The 27,179-nt window shown below is 38.5% G+C and overlaps 1 protein-coding gene across 1 annotated transcript in view; it reads left to right on the top strand.

The window, feature by feature from the left end:
* The first annotated feature begins 2,354 nt into the window (after positions 1-2,354).
* The window catches only part of ermp1 (endoplasmic reticulum metallopeptidase 1), a 46,075-nt gene continuing 21,250 nt past the window's right edge, over positions 2,355-27,179 (top strand). The window contains exons 1-7 of the mRNA XM_088355561.1: positions 2,355-2,941; positions 7,002-7,309; positions 18,030-18,157; positions 18,217-18,322; positions 19,073-19,219; positions 22,234-22,326; positions 26,808-27,020. Coding sequence (XP_088211687.1) covers positions 2,421-2,941; positions 7,002-7,309; positions 18,030-18,157; positions 18,217-18,322; positions 19,073-19,219; positions 22,234-22,326; positions 26,808-27,020 — 1,516 coding nt within the window. The 5' untranslated portion in view covers positions 2,355-2,420. The remainder of the gene's footprint in view (positions 2,942-7,001; positions 7,310-18,029; positions 18,158-18,216; positions 18,323-19,072; positions 19,220-22,233; positions 22,327-26,807; positions 27,021-27,179) is intronic.

The raw sequence follows: 27,179 nt of genomic DNA, 5'->3' as shown, positions 1-27,179 counted from the left end.
TGAGGATCACGGCTCGAGGAAGCCAGCAGCACTACATCATCTGCAAAAAGGAGAGATGAATTGCTGTGGCTTCCAACCTGGACCTCTTTCCTGCAAAGGCTCCGCCTTGAAATGACGTCCATGGAAGTTATGAAAATAATGTGTCACAAAGGGCAGCCTTGGTGGAGTTCAATTCCCACTGGAAACAAAAAATACTTAATTCAGACCCTCGTACTGGTCATTTAGGGGCCGCAGAGTCTATACCTCTGAAGCACTTCCCACAGAACTCCCCGAGGAACACGTTCGAATGCCTTTTCTAAGTCCACCAAACAAAAGTAGACCAAATGGGCAAACTCTCGTGCACCTTCGAGGACCTAGTGAAGTGTGTAGAACAAAAACCACACTGCCCCTCCTGAATCCGAGATTCGACTTTGTGACTTACCCTCCTCTCTATAGCCCCTGAATAGACCTTACCAGGGAGGCTGAGAAATGTGATTTCCTCTCAATAACTACGCAATTAAATCTTTTTTCAAAAGTAGAGTATCAAATGGTTATTCATCATATGTGCGTCTGTGTATTTGGCGTTCCGGGTTGTTAGGTGGGGAAACGGGAGGATTGTATTTTCTGTCATGATTACTGATGTGAATCACATGAGCCCGCTCCTTTGGCGCCAACTGCCTCGGACTCTGATTGGCTCTCTGTCCCTATTTAAACAAATTCCTTTCTGTCACCTGTTGTCAGCCCGTCTGCGAACCTCAGTTTACTCCAGGCAAGCTTTTTTCGACCCTGACTCACACCTGTTTTTGCTCCCGTCTGTTCCCCGGCTTCAACCCTTTTTTTGATCCTGACCACGTCACCTCTCCTCTCCTGGCTTTCGACTTGTTTCCGATCCCGACCGCGTTTTTTTGTTCTCCTGTCCCAGCTATTGACCCGTTTTTTCTGTTCCCGACACCGCCATCGCTCGCCACGGAAATCCCACTTCTGCGTTCAGAGCGACCAGCTTCCCGCGACCAGCGATCACCGGATCGTGGGTGCAATCCTTTCCTTTCTTCCCAATAAAACTGAGAGAAACGTAACGCAAGTGGGTCCTGTCTCCGTTCTGGTCCTGACATTTTCTTATTGTTCATTGAATTTAAAATTAAAATTGTACTTTACAGAAGGAGAAAAGAAATCTAACATAAAATATCAATCAGGTTTAAATGTACCATATTTTCTAGACTATAAGGCGCACCCTTAAAATATTCCTCCGTGAGCTTATTGTTTCATACACAAGGCGCATAGGACTATCAGGTACATGAATTAAAAACTATAGTAAGAGAGAGGGTTGCATCGACAAAAACATCATAACATTTTAAAAGAGACTTTTGAAATGAAATATAAGTATGAAAAAAAATCAGGTTTCACAACTAAATTAACTGCATAAATGGTGATCGTATGTAGGACTATCATCGGAATTTCCAGTTTTAATTACCGGATTTCCAGTCTATGACGCGCATCGGGTTATAAATCGCACTTTTGAATTCCTGGCAATTTAAAAAAAATGATTTGGTGTGCCTTAAAGTCCGAAAAATACGGTAGTTATTAACTAACTTTGAGTGAGGAGTTGCAAGTTATTCAGATTTGCATAGATTTTTTTAAAGAGTTGTTTTAATTGACAAAACTTATTAATTCTGTACTGCCTGCCTTATCTGAGATGCTGGCCTACCTCAAAGTATAGAAAAAGAAATGAATAATTCCGTTTTAATTGCATTTAAAGCCCCAGTGTGTATTGTAAAGTATGGCGATCTCTAGTGGTGTAAAAACGCTTCCTTCGTTTAAAAAACAACCATTGATTCAAATAGTAAGTAAAAACACATGGATGATCGTATTAACATGATTTGGGGTTTGGAAATTTGTAACAATGCTCCCTTCTCAAGGTTTCTTCATTTTCCTCATGTTGAGGTTTTTGAGTTTTTCCTTGCCCTCATCTAGGTTTTAGATCAGGGGGTGGTGTCATAATAGTCTGCAGTTTGCAATAATCAGTGGTCATTGCAGCCTCTTTGAGACTCCTTGTGATAAAGGGTGTCACAAACAAACATGACTTGAGGTTTTGAATTTTCCCTTGCCCTCATGTCGGTTTTAGATCAGGGGATGGTGTCATACTAGTCTGTGGTTTGCAATAATCAGTGGTCATTGTAGCCTCTTTGAGACTCCTTGTGATAAAGGACATCACAAACAAACGTGACTTGACTTGAAAAATTACGTTTTCATAGCAATACGAAGGAGTCTGATTTCATTTCGACGTCATAAAGATGCCATTACTGCAGTTGCCTTTTAAGTCAGTCAAGTCATGTTTATACTTTCTCACTTTTTTAGAATAACATTGTTTCCTTGCTTTGAGTAGTTTAAAACTTATAATAACATATTTTATTATCGTGAACGAGTGCTTCTTTTTAAACCAAATGACGTCACAAATAACAACAAAATTGCATCAAAAACACGCTTGCTTTGATTCGCTTTGTCGTGACGTCACACAAAGGACCGCCCACTCCATCTTATTTTGTCCCCGCTCACTTTCCGTCCGCTATCCCGGAAGTCAGCAGAGGGAGAGAGAGAAATTAAAAAGCAAAGAAAAGCAGCGACGCCTGGGAGCGACGCTCGCAGCTGATGTACCGTTCGCTCTTAAAATGGAGAGCGACACCGCCGTCCGCAGAATAAAGCCTCCTTTCTTTACGCACGACCATGTCGGTAGCTCCGAGGACTGCTACGCCGAGGAGAGCAACGGTTGGAGCGGAGGCGGCGGCTGCAGCGGCGGTGCGGAGCCGAAGAGGAAGCCCGACGTGAGCTTGTACCTGCTCGGCGAAGGGTTGGCGACCTCCCTGGTGTGCGTTTTTCTTCTGCTTCTTTGGGGACTCGTTCATTTATCTCTCCAGCAGCTCGTTATCGGGAAACCCAGTGGGGAATTCAACGCGGAGAGAGCCAGGTAAAAAAACTACATAGGAAATATCTAACATATATTCTGCTTTTAACATGGGACGGTGGCTAACGGTTTGTCTGACCTTTCACCCACATCAAAACTTTGAAGAAACTATACAAACTTATTCATCAAAATCAAGGATGGATGAATACCGATACTGGTATCAATTCCAGTGCTGATACCAGACTTTTAAGGGTGTTGATACTCGTGGCTATATCATCACTCGTTGCCATGGTTGAGTAGGGTTACTTTAACTTGATTCCTTTCAATTACTTTTGGATTACCCAGATACCAAATATGCTAATAAAAGACAAAATAAACCAAATATGAACATAATGACTAAATTTTGTGCAGGCTTGGGGAGTGACGGAATACATGGAACGGCAAAAATGATGTCGGAAAGCTGTTTGGATTTCTTTTCATTTGGTTTCTGTCGCATTTTATGTTAGTTTTGCCGGAGATCAAAGAGATCAAAGCCAGGAGAGAAAGCTTACCACGTGTTGTGAGTCATAATGTTATTCATATTTAGTTTCTTTTGTCTTTTATTAGCATATTTGGTATTGGAGTAATCCAAAAGTAATTGAAAGTAATCAAGTTAAAGTAACCCTACCCAACCCTGCTCGCTGCCTTCTGAAACCCTAAATGAAAGATTAAACGTAATGCCCGTAACTTCAAAATATTCTACTCGCTGAAGCCATCTTCTAGCTGAAATCTGCATTGCACCTCTTATTGTTGCGCGTGCAAGTATGTGAAATTCTTAGAAGCACTCAAAGAAGAGATCTGCAGGTTCGAGAGCGTTATCCATCCAGGCCCCGGTGCTGTGGAATGCTCTTCCCCCCTGAGATTCGATCTGCAACCTCAGTGGAAATGTTTATATCTAAGCTTAAAACACACTTCTATTCTATAGCATATGAATAACCTATATTTGACGGTGACAATATCTGTGTATTATTTGCCCTCATGTAGGTTTTAGATCAGTGGAGGGTGACACAATAGTCTGTAATAATAGTTTGCAATAGTCTTTGATCTGTGCAGCCCTTTGATTCTCTTTGTGATTAAGGGCATCACAAATAAACTTGACTTGACCCTTCCTTTTTCTTTTCTGGGGTTTGGGTTTGGACTATATTTGTAACAGTCCTTACTTTCACCATTTTCATCCTGGAATAGAATAAAACCACGATCATGCGCGTGATATTCCTCTCTCTGTGGCCATAACACTGATGATAAAAGTAAGATAAGAGCAGATAGCCATCGTAGAAAAAAATACTTACGGTTCTTTGTTAACACATACTTAATAGAGAACATGTACAAGTCACCCCACTTTCAAAGAAAGTAGTATTGGGGTTTTGAAGGTATTTGTTTAAAAATGGCAGTCGATTTCTGCAAATGTATGTCCATGGTGTCAGTATCAACAACTAGAATTGAAATGTCCTTGTCAGACCCAAGATTTGAGTATGAACGAATGAAAACTTTATTTCGAACATTAAAATAAAAACAATAAAAACAATAACTGAACAACAAAATAATGTTACATAATATGTTCGAAAAGGGGTAGTAAGAAGCAGATGCTTATATTCCCTACCCCTTCATCTTTCTTATTAAATACACCAATGATATACCAACAATAGTAATAATATTAATAATAACACTTATGATATAACAATAGCATCAATAACAACAAAGGTAACCATAGTTCCAGACGCACTATTCCCAATCTCTCGTATCTCTCATACCCCATTTTCTTCATCTCTGTATTCCGCCAGGAATGTTCCTTTGTATCTAAACCTGAACAAGTGAATAGTTGGACATTGTTTGATCTCGTCTTGTAAATTGTTCCAAAGTTTGACTCCACACACAGACACACAGATACTTTTCCTGGTTGTTCTCACCTTTGGGATTATGAATTTACTACAGCCCCTTAAATCATGATTTCCCTCTTTCCGAATGAATAACTTATGGATGTTGTCCATGGATGGATGGAGTATCTGTATTATATTATTTTAAAATAAATGTAATATTACAAGCCCCTACATAAAATCAGGGATGGGCGATTATTGATACCATGGATCGGTTTTGATGCTAATACCAGCCATTTAAATGTAATAAGCTAAAAATATCAGTTAATTTCTGCAGATGGAAGTTAATTTTAGTGTTGATGACTTACCAAAATTTGGGTATCTGTGTCATTCTAAAAAAATTTGGGCTTTTCATCAAGCCTTGTTGAGGAGTGATACAGGTATTGATACCACAAATCGCTTTGGTGCCAGTGCCTCTTAAAGGTAAAATATGTCAAGTTAAAGTAATATTTTTAAAGATTGACATTGTCTGAGAACTGATATGGGTTTTGATGTCGGTGCCGGTTCGAGTCTTTGAGAATATTAAAGCAAATTAAGGAGTCAAGTCCCATTTATCCCATTAATCACAAAATGTCTCAAAGGACTGCACAGACCACAGACTATCTGATCTTAAACCAAGGAAACATACCTTCCGTGTCAAATACGTTACGGAATGTTACCGGTCTTCCAAGGAGGAACAAAAAGATTGTTTAATTGATTTGGCGTCTTTATGTTGTGAGCGGTGTTGACAGATAACATATTTGTTCCAAAAATTTGTTTTCTGCAGTCGGAAGGCAAATTAATCCACAGTGTGTCGGTATCGACTCAAACAGGAAGTTGTTTTCAATGTGGTACCCAAGATTTCGGTATCATTCTACAAGAAAAAATGTCTTATTACTTAAAACCAGAGCTAGGCATGTAACGATACTACAAATAGCTTTTGTTGCCAATACCAAGATTTTCAAGGTTAGAAGGGTAAAAATATCAGTCATTTTCCGCTGACGGAGGGTGATTTTATTTGTTGTGTCTGTATCGTTGACCTACCAAGATTTGGGTATCTAAATGTGGGCCTTTCATGAAAATCAAGGCTTTTTGAGGTAATACAGGTATTGATTTAGGTACCGATACCAAATTTGTTTTGGTGATAATGGTTGTCTATGTAAAAGGTTAATATTTCAGTACATTTCTGCAAACGGAAGGTAATGATTGGTATCTATGACCAGCTAAGACTTGGTTATCTGTATCAGTCTCAAAGAAACTTTGTATAAAAAACCCGTACCAAAAACATGGATGGTCGAATACCGATACCAGGTATGCATTTTCCTGCAGATACAGGCTATTTAAAGTTATTAACTGTCTATGATCATCACAGTCCTTGATCAACTTTGTCTTTATGATTAAACATGATGCGATAAAGCCATCTGTTTTGAAATACACTTTGAAACAACAGAGAACTAAAGTCAGCCATTTTAATCTCTTTTAAAGACTCATTTGAAGCAATAAACATGACACTTTAAAGCAACAGTGTACTAAAGTGTAGTCAATTAAAGAAAATACATAATTGATTATAGGCCCATTCCTTAGGTCGGTGCTGAAAAAAAAATTGCGAAAACTAATAGAACAGACACTTGTTTCTGTTTTATTCTATCTCGAACAGGGGTGTGCAAACCATTTTATAAATTATGTATCTTTTATCAATGTTTATTTTCAAAAATATATTCAATATATTATTTTGCTCCAATTAGGTCTGTTTCGAAACCAATTTGATTACATTAATTTACCTATAGACAAATATTAAATTTCCCCCTAGCTCAGCCCCTCTACCAATTTTATAGCCCACCCATGAACTACAGCCGTGCGGATTTCTTCTTGGCTCTTGGGATCACCTCTGAACATTAAAAGAAGTATTTATTTTCAGGTTTTTTTAAGCAGCAGCAAAAAAAAAGAATAACAAAATGCTGTGCTTGTTTATGGTGGTGATGGCCCTGGGGAAGAAAGCTGGCTTTGACCCTGTTTGTCCTTGTTTTGAGGGAGCTGTAGCACCTACCAGGGTGCAATGGGTCAAAAAGGTGGTGGCTGGGGTTGGTGGTGTCTTTTATAATGTTGATGGCTCTGCTATGGTATTGCAAGCCAGCGATGTCCTCTAGACTGGGCAGAAGGCTACCAATGATCTTTTGGGCAGTGTTTTCACATAACATCCAAATATGAAAGTATCATCCCTCCGCATTTAGGGGGCACCTAGAGCGCATCACCAGCGTGGGCCCGAGGCCGGTAGGCAGCCACGAGAACGAGGTTTTGACGGTGGACTACCTGCTGAAGCAGATCGAGAAGGTGCGCTTGGTGACGGAGAAGGGCCCGCACCTCCAGCTCAGCGTGGACGTGCAGCGGCCAACCGGTTCCTTCTCCATCGACTTCTTGGGCGGCTTCACCAGCTTCTACGACCGCGTCACCAACGTCGCCGTGCGCCTGGAGCCAAAAGGCGGCTCGAAGCATCTCATGCTGGCCAACTGCCACTTTGACACTGTGGCCAACAGTCCAGGTATGGACCATGAGGCGCACCTAAAAACCCCAATTTGGCAAGAAGCTTGAAAGTGTGCCTTATATATCACAACCAGTGATCCCTCTAAGCTGCGCGCGCGCGCAATTGCGCACTGCTCGCACATAATCGGGGCACAAGAAAATCTAGCCAGCGCACAAAAATCAGGGCTCAAAATGACTAATTAAGAAGCGACTTATGTCAAAGTTACAGTGCATGAAGGTCAAAATACACGGGTTCCCCTGACGTTGTGTCCTAAATGCGGTATTTTGAAGTCGAGTCGAAGTAGAACGAAGTTGAGTAAAGTTAGTAGAGTTTGTCGAGAACCGGCTTCTTCGTCTCGGCTCACTTAAAGGAACCGGCTCTTTCGGGTCCTAAACGGCTCTTCAGGTTGTTTTTGCTTCTTTCATCACAACATGACCAAATATTATGTAAAACTATGCACAAAATGACTTAAAAGAAGGGGGGAATAGAACAAAAAAGAAAAAAATACCAAATTGAAAAAGTAGTGAAAAGCTGAGGAAAAAAAGAAACAAAAGGAAGAGAAAAAAAGGAGGAAAAATTTAGAAAAAAGCCAGAAAAAAGAAAAGAAAGAAACGTAGGAAAAGAGTAAATAGAGAACAAAAAGAAAAAAGTAACAGCTGGGGAAAAAATAAACACAATGAGATTTTTTTTAAAAGGAATAAAAAAAAAAGTAGAAAATAAACACGGAAAAAAGAAGAAAAAGTTTGTGTTGCATTCAAATAATTTCCAATTATATCAAGTGAATGTTGTTGCCAACATTGTACTTCCACTAAAAAATGTGATTAAGTACAGTTCTGTATCTTGCAACCGACTAAATAAGCCCCCAAAAATGTGATTATTATGCGACAAAATATATCAGAAAAAAAAAGAAATGGATGTCTTGTGAAAGAATTGTACGAACAAACAACGTTTGTAGGCCGTACAACCTTTACAATCGTACATGAGTCAATTCATTCAAAAGAGAAAAATCATTTTGCTTTGCAAAATGTAACTTGATGTCAAGTTTTGGACATGTTTGATAATGATTTAGTTGCCACACTTGGGATTATGGTTGCTCACTGTTGTTTCAAGCGTTGCTCACCGACTTTGTGTGAACGCTCAGACCCGTAAGGAAAATTACAGGGAACTTTGATCACAACATACAATGTGTAAGATTGGAAATCCATACAATATTTATACATACATAGCTCTGTAGATGATTGATAAACTGAAATGCATTGCTGAACAAAATCGAAAAACAGGAATCAAACCTGTGTCGTGGCGGCGAAAGCAGCGACACTTATCCACTAGACCTGGGGTCGGGAACTTATGGCTCACGAGCCAGGTTTGGCTCTTTGAGAATATCTGGCTTGTGGATGAAAAGGGCCATAGTAATCTTTCTCTTTAAATTTTCAATTTTAATGTATGCAAAGCCGAAGCAACAGTCAAGTTGTTTCTTTGGTCCAAATTACATATGGCAACGTTTCGAAGGAATCCTTTATATGGAAGCTCATTAAACTGTTGAGAAGTTTTATGATGAAAACCCCCAGAACAAACTGTAAACACCCAAAACGCCAGCCAAGCAACCAGAGCAATTTGATTGTGTGAGCGGTATTAAAAAAAACACACTCATTTATTATTATAATGTATTTTACAAACCATTTCATATCTATTCTCACTAATAATTATATGACTATTATTTATAATTACATTATATTTGATTACCTACCCATTACTTTATTATTATATGTTTAGTTGATTTTATTACGGTGATTAGAGTTAATAACATTATTTTTGTCTAATTAATAATATACTCGTGAAAAGTAAGTTACATTATTGAACAAAGTATTTCAACCCAAAGGTACATTTTTGTGTACTTTTTCACTATATTAAAATAAATATATATTTTCAAAAACAATTCCTATTTCTATACAATAACATATTATATTTTTTACATTTTCATTTTATTTAAATAAAAAACATGAATTCATTATATTTTTAACTATTGTATTACTATAAATATATTTAATTACAAATTATTATTACCCATAATTTAAATATATTTATCAAAAGTAACTTTATTTATTTGTTAAATTCAGAGTTACAATTGTAGTTACATTGGTAAATATTATATGAATTAAATTGTTTCATTCTAGAAATATTTTCTCTCTGCATTAGGCGGCAATACTGTACATATTTTGGGCTTTATTGGGTTTGTTTTAAAAAAAAAAAACACTTTACTGCCAAATATGTGACAACCCAATTTGCATCCTAACCCAAACCTATAATTAAAGCACGGCAATGAAAGTTTTACTCCCCTCGGTCAAACGTCCTTTCCCCAGAAACCTCCAGAACCTAAAATTGAGCTTTCATTTATTCCCACTACCTCGAAATACTTCTGATGTGATCTTTTGGTGGGTTTTCCCCTCCCAGGCAGTCAAATAAGCCGTAAATCTTATCATAACAGCGTGTCGGCTTCATATTTCCATTTCAGGTCCAACAGTTTTTAGTGAAAACAATATCCATGTCGTTGGAGTGCTCCAAAATGCTTTCTGTACTGGCTAGAAAAAATAATGTTTGGGATCAAATATAAAAAGGACATGCCATTTGAAAAGTTACCCCCTTGAAACACTTGAGTCGGTTGGTTCTGATAAAAGCTCATCAGTGGGTCTCTGTGGTTTTTGAAGAAAATGTATTTCTACTATTAATGGTGGTTGAGCCTTTTTGAACCCCTATTTGACCCCCCTTCCAATATTTACAACCCGGTACTGACATAGTAATAACATGGCAACAACATGGAAATACAATTTTTTTAAAAATATATTGCTCACCAGTAACAGGTAATTGTGATTGTCTAGGAAATTTGATCTCTCATAGTCATTGTGTTCTAGTGATTGAGGCCTGTTATAACCCACTTTCAATAATTACAACCCGTTAATAACATGGTGAAAACATGGAACTAACACAATAAGCTTTTTTTTTTTAAATATATTACTCACCAGTGATGGGTAATTGTGATTTTCTAGGAAATTTGAGTCCTCATAGTCATTGTGTTCTCATGAGCCTATTTTAACCCACTTTCAATAATTACAACCCGTTAATAACATGGTGAAAACATGGAACTAACACAATAAGCTTTTTTTTTTTAAATATATTACTCACCAGTGATGGGTAATTGTGATTTTCTAGGAAATTTGAGTCCTCATAGTCATTGTGTTCTCATGAGCCTATTTTAACCCACTTTCAATAATTACAACCTGTTAATAACATGGTGAAAACATGGAACTAACACAATAAGCTCATTTTTTAAAATATATTGCTCACCAGTAATAGGTAATTGTGATTTTCTAGGAAATTTGAGTCCTCATAGTATTTAACTCACTTTCAATAATTAATGTTAATGTTTTGTTGTTGTTAATAACAAGGCGACAACATAGCAACAACATGGAAATAACACATTAAGCTTATTTTTTTTATATATTACTCACCAGTAAAGGGTAATTGGGATTTTCAAGGTAATTTGATTTCTCATTGTATTGTGTTGAAGTGGTTGAGCCTATTTTAACCCACTTTCAACAATTTCAACCTGTTAACAACATGGCGACAACATGGAAATAACACAATAAGCTTTTTTTTTTTCATATATTACTCTCCAGTAACGGGTAATTGGGATTTTCAAGGAAATTTGATTTCTCATTATATTGTGTTGAAGTGGTTGAACGTATTTTAACCCACTTTCAATAATTACATCCTAGTAATAACATGGTGACAATACAGTTATAACACAGTATTTTTTCTAAACATAGCTACCAGTACCAGGTCATTGTGATTTTCTAGGAAATGTAATCTTTAACTGTCATAAAAAAAATGATTGACATGATTAGTGTCTTAAATTGTGTGTGTATTATTAAGTTCCTTCTCGATGTTACAGAAATACACAAACTATCAAATAAGGGGGATTATTTTTCAAATACTCAGCCAAGACATTTGCATTTATTTATGATAACCTGAGGGGCGACAGAGCAGCTGAGTTGTTAGCACGTCCGCAGCACAGCTCTGAGGTCATGGGTTCAAATCCAGCTGCCAGCCTTCCTAAGTGGAGTTTGCATGTGCTCCCCCTGCTTGTGTGGGTTTCTTCCAAACGCTCCGTTTTTTCCCCACATTTTAAAAACATGCATGTCAGGTTAATTTCCCGGTCTAAATTGTCCCTAGGTGTAAATAAGAGAGTGAGGTGTCTTTTTCTTAGTGCCCTGCGACTGGCTGGCAACCAGTTCAGGGTGTCCCCTGCCCACTCCCCAAAGATAGCTGGTATGGGCTCCAGTATCCCCGCGACCCTACTGAGGATAAGCGGTGCAGATAATGGGCAGATGGATAACATAACCTGAGCCTCAATTAGAGGGAGCTGATATAATTGTCCGCCCTTTTGCTACTACCGTTCCCGAAAAAACAAAACATGGCTTGGCCACTTTGGGTCTCTAGGTTGTGTTGTCCCTTGTGCTTTTGAGCACGTTTGGTTGGTTGCACCACACAGTACCCCAATCCAGTCATCAAATAATAACACTTAAAGTCCCTTTAAATCAGAGGTTGGCATTTCAAAATATTGAAAGAGCCATATTGCACAAAAAATATATATGTATACTGTGTATATCTAAATTCATTGGAAAACATTAAGAATGTTCGTGTCATGTTTGTCCCCCTACAGAAGTTTTCCATTATCAAACATTTTTGAAAAAGTGCCTGGCACCCACTAAAGAGCGCCCCATGTTTCCTGCCCCCACTTTAAATACTTCATCAATTCTCCTAAGAATATTTTTCACCTGTGTTGGGTCATTGTGATTTTCTTGTAAAAGGATTATTTTAGTGGTTGACTGAGTCTATTTAAGGCTACTTCCAATAATAAACCTGGTCATAACAAGGTAACAACATAGTAGTAACATGGTAAGTGGTTATTTCTGAAATATATAATAGTATATCAAACTTTGTCATTTTTGCTAATTAATAACAAAAATATAGCTCCAGCTTGATAACCGTTGGAGAGCCATGTTCTAGTGCACAGGTGTCAAACAGGCGGCCCACGGGCCAGATAAGGCCCGCTAAGGGATTGAATCCGGCCCGCGAGACAACACTCAGAGAAGCGCAAGAGAAAAACAAGCTGCAGGTTGAAATATGTCAACTTGATGTTGCCAAAGAGAGGTGCCTCGAACAAAGACACTGTACTTGTATTTATTTTTCTTTCTCTCTCTTACTCTTTTCCACCCCTTTTCTCTCACTCTCTGTCTCTTTCACTCTCTGTGTCTCTCTCTTTCTCTTCCTTTGTTGCTCTTTGTCTCTTTCTCTGTTTCTTTTTAACTTCTTTTGCTCTAACTTCCTTTTTTCCTTTTCTCTCTTTTCTCTTTCTCTCTTCCTACCCTTCGCGCTTTCTTTTCTCTCCTTCTGTCTTTCTATTTCTCTTTGGATTTCTTCCGCTCCCTTTCTTTCCCCCTCTCTCACGACTTCTCTTTTTAGTTTCTCACGCTCTCTTTCTTTGTCCTGCCCTCTCTCCTTTTCCCACCCTCTTTCTCTTATGTCTTTATCTCTCTTTTTCTTTCTCTTTCATCTACTAGTCCGGCCCTCAACAGAATGTTTGTTCTATCGTGTGGCCCCCCGAGTTGAAATGAGTTTGACACCCCTGTTCTAGTGGTTGGCTGAACCTATTATATTCCCCACTAACATTACAACCTGGTAATAACATAACAACTACAAAGTATTAATATGATAAGTTGATATTTTCATCAATGCAATCAAACTGGTTCCCTTCGCTCTTATCAGTAACCAAAAGTTGGTTGGTGACCCTTGTTTCGTAGCTTGGAAATTTGCATTGTTATCTGATCCAAATGAGTTTTCCCACAAAACCGGTTTTAGGTAAGAATGACTCGAGTCTGTTTGGTCTTTGTACCTTTTTTGAAAAAAATCATTTTGAGAATTTTTTTTGTTCCTTGGCATTTGTAAAGGAATTGGTTGCACGCTTCTTGACAGTCATAAGGGAAATGGCAAAGGTGTGGAGCAGGAAGTGACACCGTTGGGATTTCCTGACAGAAAAAAATAGTTTTCTTCGAGACGATCCTTGAATTTTTTACATTGTTTTAAATATATGGCCAGGGGTCACCAACGTGGAGCCTGCGGGCACCAGGTAGCCCCTAAACACATCTCAGTAGCCCATGGACTGGTTCTGAAAACCACTCACCAGGGATGGTTCATTGTGATCTACTAGTACATTTATTTCTAACTTGCCTGTTGTTTAGTGGTTGACTGATTTTATTATAATCCCACGTTTTGTAATTACAACATGTTAATGACATAATAACATAGTAACAACATAGCTATATATAACACAATAGTTTTTTTTCCTCAAGTGCCTTTTGTGTAATCTCTTAGCAAACTAGGTTTTTTTATCAATGACAAAAAGTCAAGTCATGTTTATTTTTATAGCCCTTAATCACCAAGAGTCTCAAAGGGCTGCACAGACCACAGATTATAGCAAACAACAGACTATTATGACACCATCCCCTGATCTAAAACCTAGATTAGGGAAAGGATAAACCCAAAAACCTCAACATGAGGAGAATGAAGAAACCATAAGAAGGGACTGGACCGCACATGAGGTTACCAGGCTCCAATGGATGTTGCAATAACAAATAATAAGCAGATATTGTCAACATAAAATATAGGTTATTCATATGCTATAGAAAAGAAGTGTGTTTTAAGATTAGATTTAAACATTTCATTTTTAAGCCAAGATTTGAACACTACCACTGAGGTTGCAGATGGAATCTCAGGGGCAAGAGCATTCCACAGTACCGGGGCCCGAATGGAGAACGCTCTGGAACCAGCTGATTTCTTCTTGGATCTTGGGATCACTAGTAGACCAGCATTTTCAGAGTGAAGGCTCCAGACCGGAACATAGACTATTCTATTTAAGAAATGCATGAAAACATGGTAGCCCTTCTCGCTATTTAGTAACAAACTAGCTTTTAGCTTCAAAAAGGTTGGTGACCCTCATGCTAGACCAGAGGTGTCAAACTCATTCTAGCTCAGGGGCCCACATGGTCGAAAAAACATTCGCACTAGGGCGGGACTTGTAAATTTTTTTCATTGAAAGTCTGTCTTATTTGCAGGGCTGGGGGTATTTTCAGAGGCTCACAATGACGTTTTGATTCATGGGTGTAAGATTTGATGATCAAAAGATTATTAAGGTTTTTTCCTTAATTTTGTTTACTTCACTAATATTTAATCTATTGTTGTGTTAATCAACTGCATTTGTAAAAATAAAAATCGCGGATAAATTATTTTCCACTCAAGTTTATTCAACTCGGGGAAACTCAAGGAGACTGGAAAATGACAAATCTAAATGATTGATTTCATGGTTTAAGTCTTTCGTGTTTTTTTTATTTTTTTTTGGGAGCTAAAACTTATTTAAACGTCTGAGAAGACACCCAGGTGCCATTAAAAACAATATCTATATGTATAGAAATATATAATAGAAAGAGAGAGAGAGAGAGAGAGAGATTGCCTTAAACACCTCATCTGTGACTTGTGTTTTAGGTAAAATAACATTGGGATGTGTTTCCTTAGTGTTCTCTGGTTGATTAATGGTAGTCAGCAAATACAGCTATAGTAAATAATTTGTGAGCGGCTCCTGCCTTTGGTGACATCCAGTGGACATATTTAAAACTGCAAGTCAGAATGAGGTGAATTAGCTCTTTTCTTAACATTGTCTCGAATGACGCATAAAATGATGTGGCAGGCCACAAGTTTGACACATGTGTGCTAGACAGGAGCCTAGTTTTGGTTTTCTCACTTTTTGGTCTGAGGTCTGGAGTTTTTTCGGGGGGTGCTAAGGATTAACGGCACTCACGCGGGTGTCGGTGGCACCAGCCCAGACAGACAGAAAACCTTTCAATCCGCAAATCCCAAGCGCATGACCCTCTAAAAAAGAGAGAAAATCGAAATAAGAAGTCTTGCTTTCTGCATCACATGCCTTTTTTTCATTCCTCATGGCATACATATAAGCCCCCTCCTTTTTCTTCTTTCCTGCCACCATCAACACAATGCAACCGGAGCCGAAGCTCCAGCAGGTCGACGCATTCCTGGCAATGTTTTCACTCACGGCCTCCTCCCTTACATTCCCACGTTTGTTTGTACTCATTTTGTGAAGTCACTGTAAACTGCCCTTGAGCATCGGAGGGCCCGGCGCCGCTTATCCGTCTCGGGGATGGCAAACTGTAAAGGAGATCCTCTGTTTTGGCGTTAAAGTATTTTTTGTGTGCAAAAAATAAGTAAACCACTTAATTTTTCATGCAGGGTCATCATAGTTTCTGACAAGGTTTTGTACGGGTGCTTTAAATGCTTCGAAACTCTTGAATTTGAATGCTGTCTTTTCGAAAAGTTCTCGAAATTTGTAAATGCCGGAAATTGTTGCCATGTTTCTCTGCAGTTTGACTTGGTAGACCACGCATTTAATGAACACAAGTCTGCTTAAAAATGGGGCAGCACGGCGGATGGGTCGCGCAGACCCACGGTGCAGAGGTTTAGGGTTCAAGTCCAGCTACCGCAGCCTTCTTGTGCGGAGTTTGCATATTCTCCCCGTGCTTCCAAAAAACATGCATGTCAGGTTAATTGGCTGGTCCAAATTGTTTCTTGGTGTAAATGAGCGAGTGAGTTGCCTGTCTTTGTGTGCCCTGGGACTGGCTGGCAACCAGTTCAGGGCGTCCCCCTGCCCACTGCCTGAAGATAGCTGGAATAGGCTCCAGCACCCCCGCGACCCTACTGAGGATAAGCGGTGCAGATAATGGATGCTTAGAAATAAGGTTGCCTCTGCTCTTTCATGGCCCCGCTCTGCTATTTCATTTTTTCTTGCCTCATGGCTGGCATTAGTTTATATGGCATTGTCCTAAGAGCAGTCATCGCCCCCTTCAGGTTGTACCCAATAGTAAAGGTAATTGCTACTCCTAAACAAGGCACTATGAAATGTGCATTAGTGCAAGGATTACGTATCAGTTATGGACATTTATTATAGCCTATGTAAAAAATTAAGATGGCGTTTCCCAGTGGTAAATTATAATGGGAAGAACTTCCTGCAACTGAAAATGTCAGCTACATATAAGTCATTTTTACCCAACTCCTATATGGGGAGAGATTTGTCTCAAAACTATTTACACTCTTATTGTTCAGATCCACAAATATATTTGGGATTTACTTATGATCTAACAATGAAATATTTTGATAAATGCACATGCAAGATAAAAAGAATGCATATGTAAATCTCGGATACAAATATATGAAACACCCGATATCTTCTTGAAATGGTACTGGAGACATTTGGGCATGAAAAAAAGTGTTCTGAAAAATTTAGCTTTTTTTTGTGCCAAGATAAAGCAACCACTGCGACTTTTAGATGCAAGGACGTCATCGTTTCTGAGGAATTAAGCTTTTTTCTGTTGCAAAAATAAGTGAACTACTGTGCTGTTAATTTCGTCATGCATTTTCTGATGTTCCATTTATATATGCAAGGCAATGGTGGTTTCTGGGAAACCCTGCTATAGGCAATTCTTTTGTTGATGAATTTAGTTTTAAAGAATACATCGCCCTTTCAGTCATATTTAAAAAACATTAAACCCAAGTTTGGATTTGTACCTTCTGTATTTAAGAGGAAAAATAGCCATAAAACTGTACTGTAGGAGTCAGTATAAACATAATACTGTATGTACATATTTAATGATAGAACCGAAGAACTGAAAAGTGATTTTCTTAGTACAGTATAAAATTATATGCAGTGTCTGAAACAACATCTGCCTGAACGCCCGGGGCGTGCATTTTTTACGTCGGGCGTACAACTTACAAAACGCCTCCACCCGGGTGGCCGACAACTTTTTCAAGAAAAAGAAAAAAATATTTTTTGTTTTTTCTTTCCTTTTTTTTTCAAATCAAACATTTGCTCTATTTCTATTTCAAAATCTTTGTTTGGTTTGGAAATTTCGGTTGGTTTGGCAATTTACATAGTCCGCAGCCAATCAGAAGCCCGCATCGAATAACTTCGTGCATCCGGAATTTCCCGAGCGTTATAAGGTTTTGCATTTTCATATCATTTTCCGAAGTAGACGCACAGAGAACACAAGAAAAATGGATAAGTGGTTAGGAATCGAGCCAAAACCTCAGCCCCAGAAGAAAGATTCAAAATAAGCTAACAAAATGTATGACGCTACAAAGCGTAAACGTACATTAAAAGCATCGTGGAAAGAGGAGTTCACGTGGCTTGTAGCAGACGACGCAACGCAAACATTGCATGAATGAAGATGAGTCAATACAAGTACACACTGATGGCAGATGGACAACAGCGATGTCATATACATGCAATGAAATATGATAAGTAGATTTTTTAATCAACTTAATTTTGAAGTGTTGTTCTTTTATATATTCTGATTATCAATCCATAATACTTTGCAACAATGTTTTTTTTTTGCGATGAGTCGTCTTATTGTGTTTCAAGTTGTGCTATGTTTTGCACATTTGGCACTGGTTTTCGTTCGCATTAGACAATACAGTGCCATCTAGTGGTCAAATATTAGACACCGGTGCTTCAAGCTAGCAGCATTGTTGGTCTGATTGGCTAGTAACAATGCAGCATAAAAAGGAAATTTGCAGTACTAAGACTTGTATTTTCTTGATATTTGCTTTTTTGTAGGAGCTAGCGACGACGCCGTTAGCTGCGCCGTCATGCTGGAAGTCCTCCACTCGCTCGCCAACATGTCCACTCCTCTCCGCCACGGCGTCATCTTCCTTTTTAACGGCGCGGAAGAAAATGTCCTGCAGGTACCATAAGGGTCGTTGTTTTGTTTTGGGCCTTTTTTCAATTTTTTTTTCCTGCACAGGCCAGTCATGGGTTCATCACTCAGCACCCTTGGGCCAAGCAGGTGAGAGCCTTCATTAACTTGGAGGCCGCTGGCGTTGGAGGCAAGGAGGTGGTTTTCCAGACAGGTAAGCGTCTCTAAAACTTGAGTTTAAGATTAAGTGTAAAGTTTAATAAATACAAAAAAAAAGGATTACTGTATTTTCCGGACTACTACTGCAAGGCGCAACTAAAAACTCCAAATTGGCCAGAAATTTGAAGGTGCGCCTCATAACTCGACGCGCTAATAAACTGCAGATAAGGGTTGATAAGATGCGTTACTATCTATAATCATGGCCACATATAACAGTAGCTCAGGAGGTAGAGCGCTCGTCTTGGGATCAAGGGATTCCAGTTCGAATCCCGGCTCGTCCGTGTTACATGTCGAAGTGTCCTTGGGTAAGACACTGAACCCCTAATACCCCCAATAAGCAAGTTAGCGCCTTACATGGCTGCAATACAAGGCCGCTATTGGGAAACGTGGAGCACATTGTAAGGCGCTTTGGGAAGTCATTGACTTGAAAAGCGCTATATAAATGCAAATCATTTCATTTCATTTCATAAATGTGAAACTGGAGTGCCACGTCAAATTTTGTTGTCACAATATGTTCAACACATTTTGTAACAATGACAAAAAAGGTATATTCTATTCTATTCTAGACCAGAGAAAACAAAACATAAGAAAACTGCTCCGTGCATGTCAACAGAGTTTTATGATGCTTTACAAATTGTAAATACCTAAAACGCCCAATTTGATAGATGTCACACCGAGTAGCGAAACAAACATGACAGCTATGTATGAAATTCTCCTATGTCTCTGTTGCGTCTGGTTCCGTCAGGACCGGAGAACCCGTGGCTGGTCCAAGCGTACGTGGAAGCTGCAAAGCACCCCTTCGCGTCCGTGGTGGGCCAGGAAGTGTTTCAGAGCGGCATTATCCCCTCTGACACGGATTTCCGGATCTACAGGGATTTTGGTAACATCCCAGGTAATAATGGATCAATGTCCTGCAAAACAATATTTTCTTAATGGGTCTTGGCGTGTACAGTAGGGGTGGGAAAACTACAGCCGGCTGGCCACATGTAGCCCCACAGGCTTTTGAATCCAGCCTTCAGAATGAAAGCAAAATAATATATTATGTCCCTGGTTTTAAGCACTAAATCTGATATTTAGTTCTGTAGTAATTTTTGTGTAGTTTTCTAGTATTTTTGTAGTAGTATTTTGGTTTTAGACACACAAAGCAACGATGGGAACAAAGTTAGCACCAACATTCAACGTAGGGTCAGAATTCTGTCTAGGCGTTTCCTCACATTTGTAGAACAAAGGAAGATTCCAGGTTGCCTTGACAACTAGTTCTCAGGGTGCCGACTAGAGCAGTGGGAGTCCATCTCATGGTGCTAGGTATTGGTTGGTGTAACTTTAAGAGGCAATTCTATCAAATTACAATCCCGCCCAGTTGCCTTAAATTCTATCTAGAGCGAAAATTAAGCCAACATGGTTTTTCTATCTAAGTGATGCCAGTCAAGATCCCAGCTTTTATTTTTCTTTATTTTACTTATTCTCATTTTGATTTGTGTTCTATTCCAGCTTCTTCTGTCGATGTAAAATAAAACACCGTAGGTCCGGGAGGTTTCGTTTTGTGTCTTGAATAAAGTTTATTGAAATATCAAAAACGGTAAAAATAATTCCTTTAAAGATTTGTGTAGTCAATGCTTTAGAATAACTAAAAAAAAGTTTTTCATTCCTCATCCTGATATGATGGTCTTGAAACGTATGTGGTGCTCCAAAAAGGCGAAACGAGTTTAGAAAAAGGAAAAACTAGCCTATATATAAATGTATATATATGAAGCATATCAAGGTTCTAGCATGGCCTAGCTAGTCTCCATACCTGAACCCAATCGAAAATCTTTGGAGGGAGCTCAAATTCGGTGTTTCTCAGCGACAGCCCAGAAACCTGACTGATTTAGAGAAGATCTGTGTGGAGGAGTGGACCAAGATCCCTCCTGTAGTGTGTGCAAACCTGGTGAAAGAGTACAGGAGACGTTTGATCTCTGTAATAACAAACAAACGCCACTGTACCAAACATTAACATTAATTTTCGCAGGTCTTCAAATACTTAGTTGCAGCTATATCACACAAATAAATCGTTAAAAAAATCACGCATTGTGATTTCTGGATTTTTCTTTTTAGTTTATCTCTCTCACATTGGACATGGACCTATGATGAAAATTTCAGACCCCTCCATGATTTTTAAGTCGGAGAACAGAGTGTTCAAATACTTATTTGGTCTGTACTGTACTGTATATCGCAAGAGAGTACTGGAAGACCACTCTTTGTTTTCATCAAAGGCAAAACAGTTACCGTGTGCAGTATCATTTGATTGCAACTATGCATGAATTATATCCATTGTATTTTCTGGTATGTAAAGGCACACCGGAGTATAAGGCAGACTTTCACATTTTGGGCTTATTTGGGGTTTTTAGGTGCGCCTCATACTCCGGAAAATATGCTCCTTTATCCTGTGTTAATTTTTCTACTGTATTTTCTAGACTAAAAGTATGCTCCGGATTATAAGCCACACCAGCCAAAAGATTGCATAACTAGAGTGCCCTCTTGTAGTTAGGTGTGAAAATAACATGTGAAATGATATAATAATGTGTTAATATTATTTTCCGACTAATCCTTATGTGAAAAATTATGTGAAATGATTAAGGCTGCAACAACTACCGTAAATTCCGGACTATAAGCCGCTACTTTTCCCCCAAACTTTCAACCCTGCGGCTTATTCAGTGATGCGGCCAATTTATGTAATTTTTCTAACGGCCGCCAGCGTCGCTCGAGTACAAAAGGTAAGATTTAGACCGGTGGAATATATGCGCCGAGGAAGACTGCAACTTCTTGGCTTGACTAGCGGCGAGAAATCTTTCACTAAAACTGGCCGCATGCGAAAGGCAACTTTTTCGCAAGTCTGCCAGTGGATCCTGACAGCGTGGGGCAGCATCAAAAAATCCACCATCACCGACGGGTTCCGAAAAGCCGGCTACACTGCACCCATCTGTGACAGCGCGAGTGAGGCTGCGGGAGCGTGGGACGACGTCTATATGACACTGTTTCTTTCCGACACTGAGGAAGACGACTTTGATGGCTTCAGTTCTAAGGAGGAAGATAAGGACGGTTTTCCGTGATTTTTACAAGTACGGTATGTTTTTTTATCAGACCCGTTTACTGTGTTGCGAGCGTGTTGCTAGTGTGTTGCTACCATTAACTGCCCGGATGAAAGTTATATTATCATTATTAAAGCTTTGAAAACTCTCTCGGTGTACTGTCTTTCTTTGTAAATATGTGTAACCATGTATAATATGTATTTGTAACTGTATATTTTTGTAATGTATTTATTTGTATTTATTTTGGACACTTATTCTGATATGTTTTGGACGGGCGAATTAAAAAGAAGGGGCGTAACAAACGTGGGCTGACAGGAAGTGGGGACTGGTAAAGGTGAGTGTTTGTGGACACGGCGGAGAATAGTGTATACATATTTTTCCCCACCCTTAACCTTTGGAAATATACACTTTTTTCCCTGGATTACTTTCAACGGGACCCGGACTCTGCAGGTCTGCATCAAACCTCAAGTATCGGTATCATTTTCCGTTCATTTTGCCGGCTGTGATTTTTGGAGTGTGTACTTTAATGAAGGATATTTAGTTACAATCGCGGGACTTAAATTCGGGTCTGGGTTAATTTTGTGTTTGTGTTCATTTTTTTAGTGTGGGCGCATGCGACTTATATACAGGTGCGGCTTGTGTAAGTACAAAATCGGTTTTCCTCTTAAAATGTGGTGGCTGCGGCTTATAATCAGGTGCGCTCTATAGTCCGGAATTTACGGTAATTGATAAAATAAAATAGATGAGCATTTTCGTTTGGCGTGTTATTCCCCACCCTCGCTCCAAAAGCTTGAACAGCTGCGATTCGATTTAAACAAATGATATAATTTTTTTTCAGGTATTGACTTGGCCTTCATCGAGAACGGTTTCATCTACCACACCGAGTTCGACACAGCCGACAGAATCCTCACCGGGTCCATCCAGAGAGCAGGTATGCAGCTAATCTTTTTATGGAGAAGGCGTGTCGATGCACTCGTAGTGAACGTAGTAGCCTCAGATGCACTCCATTACCTGCAGCTTGAATGATTTTACACCATGCAGACAATCCGGTCTGTCAGCACACGGGACTAACAAAAGCACACGCCAAGCCAATACGTGTACTTTATTTGCCCTTGCGTGAATTATAGGGGGAGGAGGGAGAACGTAAACTACAGTATTTTCCAGGTTAAAAGGTCCAACTCCAAATCTCAATTTGCCTGGAAATTTGAAATTGAGTGAGCCTATATAATTCAGAATACGGTGGATAAGAATGGTATTGCACACAGTAATTATAGGTATGCGTCAGGGTTGGGTAGGGTTACTTTAACTTGATTACTTTCAATTACTCCAATACCAAATTTGCTAATAAAAGACAAAAGAAACTAAATATGAATAAAATTATGACTCACAACACATGGTAAGCTTTCTCTCCTGGCTTTGATCTTTGATCTCCGGCAAAACTAACATAAAATGCGACAGAAACAAAATGCAAATAAATCCAAACAGCTTGCCAACATCATTTTTGCCGTGTATTCCGTTACTCCCCAAGCCTGCACAAAATTTAGTCATTTCATTCATATTTGTATTTAGTTTCTTTTGTCTTTTACTAGCATTTTTGGTATTGGAGTAATCCAAAAGTAATTGAAAGTAATCAAGTAAAAGTAACCCTACCCAACCCTGGTATGCGTTACCATACCATACAAGGTTTTTTTCTCGCTTCGGTTATCACTGGTTCACTGCTCTGCAGATTTTGAATTCAATTTTCTTCATTGTCATTGTTTTCTGAGCAGACAGCACACAGCAAATGCTATCACCAGGGGCAGTTTGTATGTGTGAGTGTTGGGTGGGCATGTCAGTCATTGTGCGCACAAGTTGATGTATCTACCAAAACAAACTGAGAAGCATGGCGACAGCTAGCTTTAGCGGCTTGCTACATTGGAAAGAATTGAACCAATTATATCATACACCGGAGAAAAGTCAGAAGAGTGCAAAAAATGGTGAGCACCAGCGCCTGCTCCATGGATTCTTATCGGGTTCAGGAATCAAATGAGGCGGCATTGAAAGAGCTTTAAGTCCTACTGCCACGGCTACTATTAACAACTCTCAAGCCACCCCTGCCGAGCCTGTATCTCACCAACGCCAGATCCATTACCCATGAAACAGATGACCGGGAGCTTCAACCAGTGGGAACAATTGTATTTTAACCATCGTGAAGACCTGGCTCAAGTCGATGTTACCAAATGCTAGTGTGCAGCTAGCCAGACGCTCTCTAAATTGCGCTCTTAATCTGAAAGGGGAAATCCTTTAATATTGTTCTACTTTTGTGTACTGCAATTCTGGTCTACTTTGTTACAGTCTTATACTCTCAGTGGAAGTTTGACACTTGGGATCTTATTAAGGTGTGGCGCTCCTTGTGGATTTTCTCTTCTCCGCGGGGGATTTCTGTGGCTTTTGTTTTTTTCTTGAAAAACAAACTTGATGACGCTACTTTGTTTTTGTGACATATGAAAGCCTCAAAAGCTCTTTGTCTGGTAAAGGATATATTCTTGTTTCTATATTCTAATTGTGTATTTAAACAAATGATTTACTATTTACATAATAAACTGCAACCATATTGATGCACGGGTGAAGAAGTGGAAAAACATCAGAATGAATTATGCTAATAAATGTTTCTGGCACCATGAGTAAACATTTTTTGCTAATGAGATGAGCTCTAATGCTTTTTTTGTATATCATCTTTACCACTGGTGGTCTACTAGTAAAGGGTTCGATTCCTGTTGCTTAAATGTTTTGCGATCATGGTCAGAGGCAATTATTGACTGCTAAATCTTCGCATTTACTCAAATACACACGTCAGCTCCTACTGTGGTCTTAATTTCTATGCGCCTTATAGTCAGGTGCGCCTTATGTATTAAAACTACATGAAAAAATATGAATGAATGAATGAAATATTGATTTCGAACATTATAAAATAAAAACAGGACAAAAACCATGACTTAACAACAAAAATAATGTTAAATAACATGTTCGAAAAGGGGTAGTAAGAAACAGACGCTTATTTTCCTACCCCCTTCATCTTCCCTATTAAGTACATTTTACAGATAGCTCCCCTTGTGTCTAATATAACAGTCTCACGGATAAACATATTACATAGGTCAGATATCAACAATTATAATAATAACAATAGTCAGCTGTTTTATACACTAATCATCGTAGTACCCATCTATTAACGTTATAATCCTACTAGTCATTAAATATCATTGTGACACCAATGATAATAACAACAATAGCAATAATAACAGTTATAATAATAGTAACAATAACAACAAGCTCAACTATAGTTGTGAACGCAGTATTTCCAATCTTGAGAATCACTCATATGCCATTTTCTTCATCTCTGTGTTCTGCCAGTAATGGTTTTTTGCATTTATATTTGAACAGGTGAATAGTTGGACATTGTTTGATCTCGTCTTGTAAATTGTTCCAAAGTGCGACTCCACACACAGACACACACATACTTTTCCTGGTAGTTCTCACCTTTGGGATTTTGAATTTACTACAATTTTACAAAATCATCCAATTTTAATCATTTGGACTGCAGGAATAAAATATTAGTATGATCCCGATATCCTACCCTGTGTATGGTTCTTACTGCACGTTTTTGGAGGATAAAAAGGGGCTGGAGTCAAATATTGTAGTTATTGCCCCAGACCTCTGCACAATATGTTAAGTATGGCAGAACTAGAGAACAATATAATAAATACAATGCATTATAGATAAAAGGAAAATACTGTTTTGGGGTTACGCTTTATAATCCGGTGCGTCTCATAGATAAAAAAATTACGGTAATACAGTCGTGGTCACCCTTTTGTCAGCCTTGCAAGTGGAGTAGGACCACACATGCTCAAAATGCAAAACTTTCCAGCATTGCAAATGGCCGCCATGAGAACAATAAGGGCATTGTGTGTTTGTTAGGGCTTTAAGCATGGGAGCATGCGGGTGGTGTGACTTAATATTTGGCTGTTAAAACAACAGAGACTTCTAAATATTTATTTGATCCAGCCCCCCCCCCTCAGAAAATACTCGTTGAATTCCTTTTTCAAAGAAAATCATTCAATGATTTAACTACAACAATGAAAACAAGTTCAAAGTGGGTGATTTTCGAAACTTGTTTCATGTACGTGCATTCATTTAATGCGGCCCACAATCCATTGGGGCGTGGCAGTAATGAGTGCAAAGGTCTTTATTTGAGGAAATAAAGTTTTTTTTTGGTCTGGTCAGCAGATAATTTGCAAAACGGCATTTAATCTAGATTCATTCAACAGAATTTCTCAATTTTCAATTTTGTGCACTTTGTAGTTCTTTTTCTTTACTATTCTTTGTTTTTGTGTAATTACTTTATTGTACAATCTATGAAAATGCATTTTTTAAATATGTAATAACATTATTTTTTCCTTTTCATACATCTTTGAAAATGAATTGGTTCATTAGTTTATATTCAAATAGATTTTTTCATTGATAGTTGTTTTTCATACATGTTTTAAAATAGTTATTCATTGTTTTAGTATATTTATTTGTTTTCTATTCAAATTACCTATAGTATTTCTTTTTTTGAATATATGCAGCTTTCAAAATACATTTTTTTTACATTTTTTATACACGCTTAAAAACCATTCAATAATTCACTCATTGTTTTCCTATTTTATCAAATATTTATACTTTTCCATTCAAATATTTTCTTCTTTTAAGATTGTTTGAAAATACTAAGAGAAAATGAGGAATTATCTGTATTTTTTTTCTATTAAAATACTACTTTATATACATGTGTGCAAACAAAGAAATGCATTGATTTTTTTTACTATAAACACATTCTCATTGTAAAGATTATTTCTCTATTTCAGTGTTGTTTATTAAGATTTTAGCAATGCATTACAAGTAATTTTCTTGATTGTGGAAGTGTGAAATTGTTCTTGGAATTCCACAAGAAAATCGTTTTAAGGATTGTTTTCTATTTTACTCAGAAAAACAACATTATAAATAAGAAATTATGCAGAAACAGATTTTGTCCGGTTGCTAGAAATTGGTATAAAGATAAGTACAACATTTCTTGATGGGATATTTACATGTTCAGGAAATATTCCTGTGTCGAAATTGAGCTAACTTACGGGGGAACAATCCTTCCGTGTGTGGATATAGGTGCCTATCAATGTGTCCCATATAGTTAAACCCATAGGTGAATCACGCGTTTCTTAGGTATATGACATAAATGTAATTGATTCATTTGTTTATACACGTTTTTGTTCATTTGGTATTATTTTGTATTAGTATTTTTGGGGGGTCAATTGTATTTAGCTAAAAGAAATGTAAACCACCAGGTTTATGAGGGTTGCCTTTTTATTCTAATGAAACCAATCTGCTATTCTGATTGCCTAGGTGACAACATCTTGGCCGTCCTCAAGAACCTGCTCATGTCAGAGAAGCTGGCCGACTCCAGCGAGTATCGCCACGGCAACATGGTGTTTTTTGATGTGCTGGGCCTGGCCGTGGTGGCGTACCCGGCCCGCGTGGGTACCATCCTCAACTACATGGTGGCCATTGCGACCTTCATCTACCTGGCCAAGAAAGCCTCTCGGCCGGCCAATCGCGGTGGGTTTGTTCATAATTCAGTGATTTAAACTAAATACAGAGAATAGCACAAGTATTTTTCCCCCCTAACCCACCTCAAGAACTTTTTATCATTTGGCCGCATTTCTGGCTTCAAATTTAAAGCTAAAAAATGACAATATTTTCTAAGAATCAACAACA

The sequence above is a fragment of the Urocampus carinirostris genome, chromosome 16 (genome assembly GCF_059441175.1).
Source record: "Urocampus carinirostris isolate Australia breed hairy pipefish chromosome 16, RoL_Ucar_1.0, whole genome shotgun sequence".
NCBI classification, from domain to species: domain Eukaryota; kingdom Metazoa; phylum Chordata; class Actinopteri; order Syngnathiformes; family Syngnathidae; genus Urocampus; species Urocampus carinirostris.
The sequence above is the reverse complement of the archived record's forward strand: the minus strand, read 5'-3'. Positions and strand labels throughout refer to the sequence as shown.